Consider the following 13,963-nt stretch of genomic DNA (forward strand, 5'->3'; position numbering starts at 1 on the left):
ACAGACTCTTTCTTATTCTCTTGACCAGTGGTGCAGTGGTGAATTCTGAAGTTCAGGAGTTCATTGTGACAGCCCCCAAAGACACACCCCAAAGGGGCAAAACCCAGCCCCTTCCCAGGGAGACCATTCTCCCGCTGAGGGGTAACAGTGAAAACTCAAGAAGGATCTTATATATTATGTACCCCACCCTATAAAAAGGTAAATATTGGAACTTAACCTTCAGTCACTCTGTCAATTGCATGACCTTACTGCCCTTTCCCTTCCCACATGCCACAACCACATGTATTGTATGTTTCAAGTTGTACCACTGCATTTAAGCCTCCATTGTCACCTCCTGGGTCCCTCACATTGCTCTCCAACTCTAAGATGACAAAAGGATTTTTCCCCCCTTCCATATGCATTTATCTATATTTTTATATAGCATAACTAGTCAGTCTCAGCTGTTAGCCCATGCAATATGGGGTTGCTGAAGTGTTTAGAAAAACAGATGTCTGCATACACTAACTATTTCTGCAAGGAAATGTAAGACTCTGTATCGCACCTGCAACTGGAGCCTGTATTATTTTAACTCTTTCCTCCCTCCCCTTAATGTGTGGAGAAGGAAACATCCCTGTGGTCCAAAATCCTGAAAATCATGTTTCCATTGGGGACACATTTTACAGCTGGGGGAAATAGTTCAGGTGCGATTGAGAAAGATTGTTGGGGAAACTAGGAAGCTCCCCAGGAAGGTCACCAGTTTGCAGCTGGACTGCTTGCTTGTTTGCCTGTGGCACTGAAAGTTACAAGAGCACTACTCAAAAACAAATGTGCATTATTAGTTTGATCTTACTATACGTCACAGAGCTCAATAACCAGTAATTATCTCAAATTGCTGGGTTTTATCATCCATCTTGCCAAACCCCATGTACATTTTATCAAGCCATGAACACAATCAATGTCAGAATGTGAAAGTGTATATAAAATAAATTCTGTGTCATTCAGAGCCCACATGAGACATTCTGAACATGCAGGTTTTCAGATCTTTGGCTTTTCCCCTTTTTCAAAATTATCCAGAAGTCATTCAATGAGATTTCTTGTAATGCAGTTTATGGTAGATGAGATAGAAATCTGACTTTCGGCATCCCTGTTGGCCCCAAGATGGTAGGAACATTCCTGCTGCAGATTCTTCTCATCCTGTGGCTGCAGTTGCCTCCAACTGAGAGCAAGGACCACTCTGCGAGATGCACCATGATGGAGCCTTTCCAGCTTCCATACCAGAATTATCAGAGAGGGGACCTAGTCATTGGAGGAATTGTTTCTTATTTCGGCTTTGTATTTGAAGAAAAAGATTTCCATGAGCACCCAAACACAAAGCTTATAGATGAACTCTTGTAAGTAAAATCCTATCCTTCATAGTGCAAGCTTGGTGAGGTCAATTAAACCAAACATACAACAGCATGCTCAAAACACAATTCCATGTGACTTTTATCAAGTAGGGATGTTAAACATATATTTTCTAATTTTTACATTGTGATCTTGTCAGCTTCTTCTTTGTTGCTTTATTCTGCTTCTTGGGATTTCTACCTTCTGCCTGTTCTGCTTTCTCATTATTTGATCCCATGGCTCTCACCACTTTCTCCCAACTTGATCCTCATCCTCCCTCTGTGTTTCCTTTCACACCATTAACATTCGGTTTTCCTTTGCAGCAAAGCTTGATCCTCACATTCACAATCACTATCATTTAATCTGATAGTCACAGATATATGTGACATATGAATATCATAGATTTTGGATTATACCTGCTGCTGTGCAATGTAAACCATACTGGGTAATAAAAAGAGCAGTTGCAAACTGAGCTATTTGCAGAGTAGACCTGTTGAAATTAATACACCTAAGTTAGTCTGATCTACTAATCCTAATGGGCCTTCTCTGAGTATAACTAACATTGCCTACAGTATTTTTTGTACAGTCACAATTTTATTTGAGCTCAGTTACTGTGAAAGAATAGATCCTATTCCATCTGATGTGCTCTGGTCTCTACTCCCCACCTACACCATACACTTACTATCTGAGGGGCACCAGTCAGAATTTCTGACTTGGCAACTTCTCATCCAGTGAGTGTCCGTTGGTTGCTGAAAGGAAATAAAGTGGTAAGAGAAGGATGTGGCAGCTTATATACGTGCATGTGAGCCAGGAAGTTACCAATTTGCATAACAGGGAGAGGAGGAGAATACCTCTGACACACAGTATAACTCTTTTATTAGTGACACACCAAAGTACTACCAGAATACCCTCTCCCTGGTGTTTGCTGTGAAAGAAATAAACAAGAACCCTAATATTGTACCGAATATGACCTTTGGGTTCCACGTCTATGACAGCTACATCAATGCAAGGATGACTTATCAGAACACCCTGAAACTTTTGTCCATCAGAGAAAGGATTGTCCCCAACTTCATATGTGACAAGAAAAAAGAAAAGATAGCTGTTATTGGGGGACTTGACTCTGACATCTCCCTCCACATGGCTACTGTCTTAGGCATCTACAAGATTCCACAGGTATAGTAAGTGTGGGGGCTGTGAAGCTCTTCTGCCTCTGGTACAATAGTTATCTTCCTGGTTTTCAATACTTCCTTTTGTTTGGTTCATTTTTCTGAGCAAGGAGGTTAAAAAATAATAATACAAAGCTATTACAAAATCACGTGGGAGAGCTATGCAGTAGAGGCTGGAGGAGAGGGGCTTTGGTGCTTGCCTGACTTCGTCTCCCATGTGTCACTGGGAAGCAGCAGGGAGGTTGGAACTGGGCAAATGCAGCAGCAGGAGTCTTCCTCCTGCTCCCAGGAAGCACACAACACCAGTTGCAAGAGGTCAGAGAAACTTGCTCCTCCTCCCCACCAACAACTGCTGGTGATATGCGTAATGTTCTTGTGAAATCAACATGCATCCATAAATGGAGTCGAGAAATTCCCATGGATTTGTTCTTCAAGCAGATACTTGGGATGAACCACAACTGTTTGCTCTAACTCTCCAATTCTTGTGGAATTTATTTCTTCCTCCAGATTGCTTACTGTGTATTAGCTCCAGGGAGAAGCCCAGAGTTGCAGCCCCAGACATTCTACCGAACGGTGCCCAATGAGAAATATCAATATGCAGGGATTGTCCTGCTGCTTCTACATTTCCAGTGGACTTGGGTAGGAATTGTGGCATCCGATGATGAAAATGGAGAAAGCTTTATGCAAAGCTTAGTGCCAATGCTTTCCCAACATGGAGTCTGTACAGCTTTCAGTGAAAAACTACCAGCCGTATCTCAGGGCATAGTTGATATCAGTTTCTTGGAACTCATTCGGGCCAAGTCCTCTTTCCTGATGGCCTCAGAAGTTAACATATTAGTTCTGTGTGCAGAACCTGAGACCATTACAGTTGTGAAATGGATGCAATATTTCTTTTCATTAGCTGAAGATGTTGCAGAGAAGTCTACAGGCACTGTGTGGATTTTGACAGCCCAGTGGGCTTTCTCTTCAGAAACAATGCAAAGGTATTACGATATACAAGTCTTTGATGGTGCCTTGTCTTTTGCAATTCACACAGAGAAAGTCCAGGGATTTAAAGAATTCCTTCAGACCCTGAACCCCAACTCTCCAAATGGAGATGGGTTCCTCCAGGCTTTTTGGCAACAGGCATTCAACTGCTTATTTTCTGCTTCCAATGAGAGCAATGAAAACACAAAGACCTGCACTGGCCATGAGAGTCTGGAGAGCCTTCCTGGGCATATTTTTGAAATGACCATGACTGGCCAAAGTTACAGTATCTATAATGCAGTTTATGCCATTGCACATACTTTACATCAGATGCACTCATCCAGGTCAAAATACAGAATGATGGCAGGCAGAGGTGGGCTCGATCCTCCAAAACTGCGACCTTGGCAGGTAAGATTTCCTGTTCAGAACAAAGATTGCTTGGGGCTAATCTAATGGGTGATTGCACACAGTTCACTGAATGAACACACACACACCCTCTTCCAGCATTAACAATTCCCACATTCTTTTCTTTCTTTTTTCTTTTCTTTTTGAAATATTATATTGGTTTTTACAGACACAAGTTTATATCAACAACATTTATATACTCATTTCATGAGATTCTCTGAATCTCATTACTCCCTCCCTCCCTTTCATGGTTCCTATTATTTTTTTTGGGGGGGGGGGAAACTACATATCAATACATTTTGCCCAATTTCCATTTATCTAAATTAACAATGAACTTCTTTACTTTACATGTGATTTGTAGAGTCCAGCTAATTGGCTTACAATAATCTCTTTGGCATATTTCCCCCATTCTTTTTAAAAGTCCTTTTCTTTTGGTTCCTAAGTCTCACAGTTAATTTTGACATTAAGCATTTTGGCTTGCCATTCTTCCTTGGTCGGTATTGTTGTATCTTTCCGTTTATGGGCTAATAACATCCTTTCAGCTCTTGTTGCATACATATATAGTCTTTTCTGTTCTTTTGGGATCTCAGTACATATAATTCCTAATAAAAAAGCTTCTGGGTTTTTTAACAAAAGTTATTTTAAACATTTTTTCCTCAATTCATTATATACCATTTCCCAAAATGATTTTGTTTTCTTACATGGCCACCACATATGGTAAATGGTACCCACTTCTTATTTACATTTCCAGCAGGTATTTGAACTAACCCTAACCCTAACTTACTAGGAGTCAAACAGCACCAGTACATCATTTTCATATAGTTTTCTTTCAGTGTACAGCAAGCTGTCAATTTCAGATCTCTTTCCAAAGCCTCTGCCCAATCTGCCGTTTGTATATCATGCCCTAAATCTTTTGCCCATTTAATCATAACTGATTTAACCTGTTCATCCGTTGTATACCATTCTAGGAGCACCACATTCTTTTCAATACTTAACTGGTTTCCTTTTTCTTCAAGCTGAAGGAGCCACAATCAAGATAGGGCCTGTTCTTCCCTTCCAGTTGCAGGAACAGTTGCAGGAGTTATGGCACTCTGTACCCTTTCCCTACCTCTCTAGGAACATGGGCTGTCAAGACATGTGGAAGCATCTCCTGGTGCAGTTTCTCCCACAGAAATGTCAACTCTTTGTGGAACTTGACAATGTTGTGGGAGGAGTTGCAGAATGACCTGCTGTCGTATGTGTTTCTGATTCTGATATAGCAGGAGTGGTGAAGAAGGAGGCATGTTAAATTGGGCCCCATAAGGTGTTAATTTCAGAAAGATGGTATCTAGGAAGAGCCTCCCCAGAACCTTCCCCGGGCATTATCTCACCATTTGACAGGGCACAAACCACTGATTTTTGTCTCTCAGCACCCCAGTTAAATTGCAATGTGAGTACTGGGGAAAAACAACAACACCCTGTATAGATGCTAATCACCTTGCTCCTTTCCATATAAAAATGGTTCTGAAACTAGACTTGTTTCATTATCCACTTAATAAATGTGCTAAGTTGAGCAAGAGAAAGGGGAATAATCAAGAATTAAGAATATGTTTGAAAAAATTAAGGTTTGCTTCTACCCATGACTGCCCACCCATTCTGTCCATCAACACCAACTATTTTCTCGACATTGGTGGGAAAAAGCAAATAAACAAAAGGAGATCAGGGAAAACCTACCATGAGCTGCTCTCCATTTTGTTTTCCCCCTCTCCCTGCACACTCACCTTGCAGGAGGGGCTTCCTGACATGGCACCATTTTGCCTTTGCACACGGACCCCAGAGCTGAACCCTCACGCAAGTGGCAGGCCAGCTGTACTTCCTAGAAATACTTAGGTCCTCCAAATGTTGTAGACCGCACAGTTTTGGACTACTTTGCATTGTGTGAAATATATTGATATTTCTTGTTTCTATAATCCATAAAAGCTCTCCTTTTTTAAACTTTGCCTTTGTTTTCTTCTCTCCAGCTGCACTCGTTCTTGAGGAGTATCTCCTTCAACAACAGTGCTGGTGACTTAGTGTCCTTTGATGAGAATGGGGAGTTAGCAGGTGGATTTGATATTATTAACTGGGTTACTTTTCCAAACCAAACCTTCTCCCGAGTGAAAGTAGGAAAGATAGTTCCACAAGGATCACAAAATGTAGACTTCAACATGAATAAGGAAGCCATCACATGGCACAGATCTTTTAATCAGGTGGGACCATTGGTTTTTATTTTTATTATCTTTTTGGACGATTGGTTTTTAAAAAATGAAGTATTGTTATTAAGAATACAAATTATAAGGTTAATTTAGACATTCTTTATCATAATAAGCAAATTGTTGAAGTATAACCCATGTCCAACAAGTTATTCTCCCATCATACATGAGGTAAGTATTAGATCTTCTTTAGCGTTCTGGTTTGAATGTATATAATGGTAATATATTCCACTATTTTGCATATGGAATATTGTTAGCTTCCAACTCTCCTCCTCCCTGATCATTGACCAGGCTGGTTTTCAGACTGAGGGGAGTTGCAGTCCAATACCATCTGGTGGAGCAAAGGTTCCACATCGCTGATATATAGGATTTCAGTATAACATTTTAATGCTTTGCGCATGAATGTAGGAGTAAATCATGCTGATCCAAGTGAGATTTCCAGCTCAGAAGACAAGGGGAGGATAAATTGCCCATTTGTTTTGAAAGAAGATTGATTGTCTTGTGGTGCTTCTCTGAGCCTAATGTATGTGCTTCCTATTTTACCTTCTTCATTAACTCCCTGTATTTCAAAGTCTGTTGTCTTCCCTGTCCTCTCTCACTCCTCCATCTTTATGGAGATTAAAAATTCAGTATCCCTTCTCATTCACTCCCAATATTTACATTACAGTTTATTTACACATACAACACACCTTTCTGGAATAATGTTAATCAGTCAGCTGATCTCTTCCCTTTGGTTAAAACTGTGTTGTTCACAAGGCACAAGAGAGCTACATTTTCTCCTCTTTTTATGGCTAGGTGCTGCCCCTTGCCTTGTGTAATGATCGCTGCCAGCCAGGCTACAGCAGGAAAAAGAAGGAGGGGTTGCCATTTTGTTGCTATGATTGTGCTTCGTGTCCACATGGGATGATTTCAAATCAAATGGGTAAGAGACATAATCTGCTAATTTGTAAAATGCTTTCTAATATATATTTCAACTCTTTCCTTCTATTAGCAGTTCAGTACTCCTAAAGAGTGTGGAATCGGGTGGCACTGTGGGTTAAACCACAGAGCCTAGGGCTTGCTGATCAGAAGGTCGACGGTTTGAATCCCCGCGATGGGGTAAGCTCCCGCTGCTCCCTGCTCCCTGCTCCTGCCCACCTACCAGTTCAAAAGCACGTCAAAGTGCAAGTAGATCAATAGGTACTGCTCTGGCGGGAAGGTAAATGGAATTTACATATGCTACTCTGGTTCGCCAGAAGCGGCTTAGTCATGCTAGCCACATGACCCGGAAGCTGTATTCCAGCTCCCTCGGCCAGTAAAACGAGATGAGCGCCACAACCCCAGAGTCATCCACGACTGGACCTCTTTACTTTTTACTCCTAAAGAGAGCAGCAGCTGCACTGATATCTGGAAGAAAGAACAGATAGTTGGGGAAACTAGATCCAGACCTTTTACAAGTGAAATCTGTAGAAATGGGTGTGGAATGTGTCTAGTGTAATCTGCCTGCTTCCTACATGCTACATCATTAGGACTGGATAGTTTTAGGTGTGTGAGCCAAAAATGGTCTCCTTACCCAGAACAGTCCTCAGCCTCCAAGCTGAAAGTGTCTGTTCTGAAGAATTCTCTATCATCATGAAGCTCTGTCTGGGTGCTTTCCAGTGAGTCTGGTCTTCTGTTTTGCACATTGTACCACTAAGGGTACAACCAAAGTCAATATTTCTGATCACTAATTTCAGATGAAGGACAGATGAACAATCCATGCACCTTAGGCGCATCAAAATGTAGAATCTATTGTGGGTTATGCATAGTGGCTGAAAATTGTACAAACTATTGTTAATATCCACTTACCTCTGATACTTTCACCAACTAATTAATGCCTTATTTGTTGGAACTCATATATCACTCATTGTTTCAGATATGGATTATTGTTTCCAATGCCAAGATGACCAATTTCCAAACAAGGACAGAGATCAATGCCTCCCCAAACGCCAACATTTTCTTTCCTACGCAGAACCTTTAGGGTTCGTTTTAGCTTCCTTAGCTCTGGTCTTTTCTCTGGTCACAGCTTGGATACTTGGCGTCTTCTCTAGAAATGGGGACACTCCCATTGTCAAAGCCAACAACCGGGACCTCACCTACACTCTGCTCCTTGCCCTCTTGCTCTGCTTCCTCTGCTCCTTGCTCTTCATTGGCCAGCCTCACCCAGTGAGCTGCTCTTTACGACAAGCTGCTTTTGGCATCATCTTCTCCATTGCTGTGTCTTGTGTCTTGGCCAAAACCATCACGGTGGTTCTGGCTTTCATGGCCACCAAACCAGGATCCAGGATGAGGAAATGGGTGGGGAAATCTCTCACAAACTCAGTTCTTCTTGCTTGCTGCTCCGTTCAAACCAGCATTTGTGCTGCTTGGCTCTGTACGGCTCCTCCATTCCCAGATGTGGACATGAGCTCTCTGGTGGAGGAAATCATTGTGGAATGCAACGAAGGTTCTGTCGCGATGTTTTATTCTGTCCTGGGTTATCTGGGACTCCTGGCCATGGTCAGCTTCACTATGGCTTTCCTGGCCAAGAGGTTGCCGGACAGTTTCAACGAAGCCAAGTTCATCACCTTCAGCATGTTGGTGTTCTGCAGCGTTTGGCTGTCCTTTGTTCCCTCTTATCTGAGCACCAAAGGAAAGCAGATGGTGGCTGTGGAGGTCTTTTGCATCTTGGCCTCCAGCGCAGGTTTGCTGGGTTGTATCTTTGCCCCCAAATTATATATAATTATTCTGAGGCCTGACTTGAACAGCAAAGACCACTTAATTCTGAGGAGCAAATAGGAATCAGCTTGCGTTGATGCTTATTGTTTGCTGGCATGTATTGGAAGAAACCAGATAAAGTAATTCCTTTTATTTCTCAATTCGTATCCTTTTCATCTTTTTCATCCCTCGCTTATCATTGGCTATTTCTATACAGCATTTTTCACAAGTGAATCTGTGCTGAAAGTGGTCTGCAGAATAATCCAAATCTAAACACTGTAATACATAAGAACACAGGAAGAGCCTAGTGGATCAGGTCCATAGCCCATCTCATCCAGCCTCCTGTTCTCACAGTGGCCACCCAGATGCCCCAAAGGGAAAGCTGCAAGCAGGATTCAAGCACAAGAACACTTTCCCCTCCTTTGGTTTCCAGCAACTCGTATTCAGGAACATGGCTGCCTCCAACTGTGGCATCAGAGCTGAGCCATCCTGGCTAGGAGACATCAATAGTCCTCTCTGTGAATTCGTCTAGGGCTCTTTTAAAGCCATCTCTTCTGGTGGTCATCCCTGCCCCCTGTGGGAGTGACTTCCATAGTTTAACAATGCACTTTATATACAACAACCATGCATAATAAGACATGGAACCAATGGAATGTAACAGTGGTTAAAACATTAAATGAATAGATGATTAAAACAGTAATCATCAACGATGCACAGTTCAAGTATCTTGTGTATTTGTGCTTTGAATATAGAGCAAGGTTCTCAAGCAGGGATTTTGGAGGAATACCGTATTTTTTGCACCATAACACTCACTTTTTTCCTCCTAGAAAGTAAGGGGAAATGTCTTTGCGTTCCTTTGGAGGGAATGCCTGCGGGTGGCATGCCTATGGATTTTCCTCCTCTAAAAACTACGTGCGTGTTATGGTCGGGTGCGTGTTATAGAGCGAAAAATACGGTATGTTGAGTCTGAATTCCTTTTCTCTTGGCATGTTTTGAAACTTTTTGTCTTGCAGCCCTTGAAACAGCAAGTTAGTGGCAGCTGCTGCTCATGGGGACTATTAGGGAAGGAGAAGGCAAGGAGACCAACAGGAGGTGGAGCCAGAGTCAGTAATAGACAGAACCATCACATGATTTGCTGAGGTCCTGCAGGTAGATTCGGGGAGGAAATATGGGAATTTTCAGAATAGTGCCCCAATTACCCTACTACTCTCCACTGCACCTTGTACCTGTGACTATAAGTGCACACTTTGTAAACTGGATCTGTGAATAGCCCAGAGACATCCTGTAACGGTCTGAGGAGGATGACCTGCCTTGCGTTACATCGAGAAAACAGTGGCTGCTGTCATGGATCTATAGCACCATGGTTCAGTGTAATGAATGGTTGTAGAATAATCCAGAAATCATCTGATCTGTCAGTCGCTATACTTATGAATAGCAGCAATATAACGCAAGATAGCGCTATTTTATGAAGCAGTCCTAAAGATAACTGTGATGCACATGGTTTAAATTTTAGTGAGGAAATCAGTTTAATATAGTAGGGTGCTAAAGGTGTATCCCTTCATGGAGAGAGATGGTCAGTGTGAAACATGTAACTTCTGCTGAGTCTATACTTTATATATTTATTTGAAAACTATATTATACATATATCTATTTATATGTAATCAAGGAAGGCTGCTGATCACAGAATGTTGCTGAAAAATCCTGTATAACATGGCAGAACAGTATGAACATTTTTAACCCTTTCAATCATCATTCACGTGAAGATACATAGCCACATCCAGCTTGCTTCAGAAAATGAATTTGCCACATTTCCAAGTGGGACTTCCAAACAAGTGTTCGGTATGTATTTCCCACTGGTGCTCATGCACCTATAAATGCCACCTAAGACCCAGAATCTCTGACTTTATCTTCTCTGTGTAATGGTTTTCATTTCATCTATCAATCACAGACACATCTGGCGATTGGGACACAGGATTTTGCCCTGTGCTCATCCTCATGCTGCATCTATGACGTTGGGTCTGCAGCTAGGTCTGTAAGACAGAGCATGCATCACCTGAATGGGCCAGTGGGACATGCGCTGGAATGTCTTTATCCCATAAGTTGAGCGAGAGATGAAGAGAATGACTTGGTCAACAGAAAAAGCATTGACTTTTCCTGGCAGAGGTTTCTGACCTCAAAAATTGTGAGAGGTGCACACAGGCCAACCTGCATATGTAATCAATAAAGCTGAGACCAAGTTTTAACCCCATAAAATTGTTCTGTCAATCAAAAATACAAGATGCTTTAAAGATGGCAAAAAGATTTATAAACTAGGTTTATATGGCAGGGGAAGAAACCAAGAACAAAGTATAAATTATTGACTGATGCCGAAGAGAGAGGTGGATTCTCTTTACCAGATTTGAAATTATATTTTGAGGCGTCTTGTCTTTGCTGGTTAAAGGAATGGATATTGTTCAATCCAACTATGGATTGAAAAAGGATTTATAAAAATAGAGTTATGAAAGAGCTGTAGAAGGGGGAATCATTACATTAAGATCCACAGTGGGGGGAAGGGAAGTCAAAAGGGATTATATGTTTACGTATTTAATAATTTGTTAAAGTAAAATAGAAAATAAAATTTATATATAAAAAGAAATTAATCGAGTTCAACTTGTCACACACAAAATCAGGATTGTTCTATGCTTAAAGAAGTGCCCCTGCTCAAATTCTCATCATATCTCTTACATCAACATTTACGAAGCAATTTACTTAAGAAGATGATCTTCCTTCCTTCCTTTCTCTATTTCTACTCATTAGTTGCTCCCTGTTGTTCAGCTCAGGCCTCCAAACAATAATATAACATTTGGGAGAAAAGATGCAACCCAGTAATCCAGCACTGGAGCATAAAATGGAGAAGATCTCCACGGCCACCATGTATTTCCCTTTGGTGCTCAGGTAGGTTGGAACAAAGGACAACCAAACACTGCAAAACACTAGCATGCTGAAAGTGATAAATTTGGCTTCGTTGAAACTGTCAGGTAATTTTCTGGCTAGAAAAGCCACAAAGAAACTGACAATGGCCAGGAAGCCCATATAGGCTAAGACACAATAAAACATGACAGCTGATCCCTCATTACATTCCAGTATGATTTCCCCATTCAGCGAGGACATGTTCCTGTCTGGGAATGGTGGGGAAGTAGTTAACCAAAAAATGCAAATTGCGGCTTGGGTAAAGGAGCAGGAAAAGACAATAGCGTTTGCCAGCCCTTTCCCCACCCATTTTCTCACGCTGGATCCTGGTTTGGTGGCCACGAATGCCAGTACCACAGTGATGGTCTTTGCCAAGACAGAGGACAGGGCGACAGCAAAGACAATGCCGAAAGTCATCTGTCGCAGAAGGCAAAGAATCTTTTCAGGCTGTCCAATGAAGAGAAAAGAGCAGAGGAAACAAAGGAGGAGGGAGAGGAGGAGGATGTAGGTGAGGGTCCGGTTGTTGGCTTTGACGATGGGAGTATTGTTGTGCTTCACAAAGGTTCCAAGTACCAGAACTGTGACCAAAGAGAAAAACAAGGCCAAGACAATTAAGACGATCCCTAAATTTTCTTTGTAAGAGAGGTAATTTAAAACCTTGAGAATGCATTGAGTTTGGTATTTGTTGGGATATTCATCTTCTGGGCATTTGATACAGGCATCCATATCTGGAAAAAATGAATGAATCAGCATTAAAAATTTCAGGAAGTCAACTGATATGTCTCCCAAACAGTCTTGGTTGTCTTACATTGTATCTTATATGCCAGGTACCAGATACAGTTGTACCTCTGGTTACATACGCTTCAGGTTACAGACTCTGCTAACCCAGAAATAGTGCTTCAGGTTAAGAACTTTGCTTCAGGATGAGAACAGAAATCGTGCTCCGGCGGCGCGGCAGCAGCAGGAGGCCCCATTAGCTAAAGTGGTGCTTCAGGTTAAGAACAGTTTCAGGTTAAGAACGGACCTCCGGAACGAATTAAGTACTTAACCTGAGGTACCACTGTATTGAATAGGTCCTATGGCTTCAGAAAGGGCCTTTGCAGTGTTTATGTCACTCCCTGGCCCAGGAAGCCACTTTCCTCTTTTTTATTCAGACAGGCATTTTGGCTATTAAATTCCAGATTTTATTATCCCTCCATCTTTTATGTATTTACTTTAAGTTAATATTACATTGATGGGCTCCTTTTCACCCAAAGATCTAAAGAATTCTGTTTTGCAAACTGTCCTAATAAACATTTGCGGGATAGACGTTCTCCAAACAAATCTAATAAATATGCTTGCTATGGAAATTTCTTGGCGTCGTGCCCCTTACCTTTCTGGCTAGATATCATCCCTTCTGCACATGGAGCACAATCATAGCAGCAAAATTTCTCTCCTTCCCTCTTTTTCCTGCTGTAGCCAGGCTAGCAGTGGTCATTGCACACAGAAACAGGCAGCACCTTAATGGCATAAGCAATAAGAGATTGAGTGCTCTTCGCTTTCCTCCTGCTTCATATATGTGAGGGGAGACTAGCTGGCTCTGCTCCCTCAGCCGTACCCTTGAAAGCCCTTTCTGCAACCTCCCACTTGTTGGGGGCTTAGTGTATGCAGCTAGGGGTCTTCTCTGCTGAATTTCTGCTTGTGTTGGCCATGTCAATAGATTTGGAAGGCTGCAGGAATAGAGAAGGGCCCCTGCTGCAGGCACCGAGCCACCCAAATATGGAGGATGCCACAGAAAGCCAACGAGAGCACAATGGAGGACTGGTGCCAATAGGCTCATCTTCACTATAACAATAAAATTATTCCAGCCATGTGAGGGTTAAACAACGGAAAGTGTCTGAGTGTCTTGGAAAGAACTGTTCTGAAAATAGTGGGCTGTTGAAAGTGACTGATGGCATTGGAGAGTCCAGACGTGATTTTGAAAAAGGAGGCAAGATGAGTTTGGAAAGGAACTTGAAGGGCTTGACACAGCCTCCTTTGAAGATAAATCAAGCTTTACAAACCATAATATTCTTTTTCAGCTCAGGCTGAAATGGGAGACTGAAAAGTATTGTTGACTCTCTTTTAATATAATCAGGTATTTCCAGATGTAACTCACCTGATTAAAAACTGGATGCCATATAATTTGGT

General features: G+C 41.9%; 2 protein-coding genes across 2 annotated transcripts in view; both read left to right on the top strand.

Moving 5' to 3' along the window:
- LOC308464768 (vomeronasal type-2 receptor 26-like) overlaps positions 1-13,963 on the top strand; it is a gene marked incomplete at both ends in the record, with an annotated part of 142,042 nt that overhangs the window by 29,096 nt on the left and 98,983 nt on the right. The window lies entirely within an intron of this gene.
- LOC308464769 (vomeronasal type-2 receptor 26-like) lies at positions 1,138-8,926 on the top strand (the record flags this gene model as incomplete). Its single annotated transcript, XM_080984361.1, has 6 exons — positions 1,138-1,370; positions 2,244-2,535; positions 3,036-3,902; positions 5,900-6,127; positions 6,926-7,052; positions 8,025-8,926. The coding sequence occupies 6 exons, from the start codon at positions 1,138-1,140 to the stop codon at positions 8,924-8,926; spliced, it is 2,649 nt and encodes an 882-aa protein (XP_080840487.1).

Source organism: Podarcis pityusensis, assembly GCF_964106645.2.
Source record: "Podarcis pityusensis genome assembly, chromosome: 16".
In the NCBI taxonomy this organism is placed as follows: Eukaryota; Metazoa; Chordata; class Lepidosauria; order Squamata; family Lacertidae; genus Podarcis; species Podarcis pityusensis.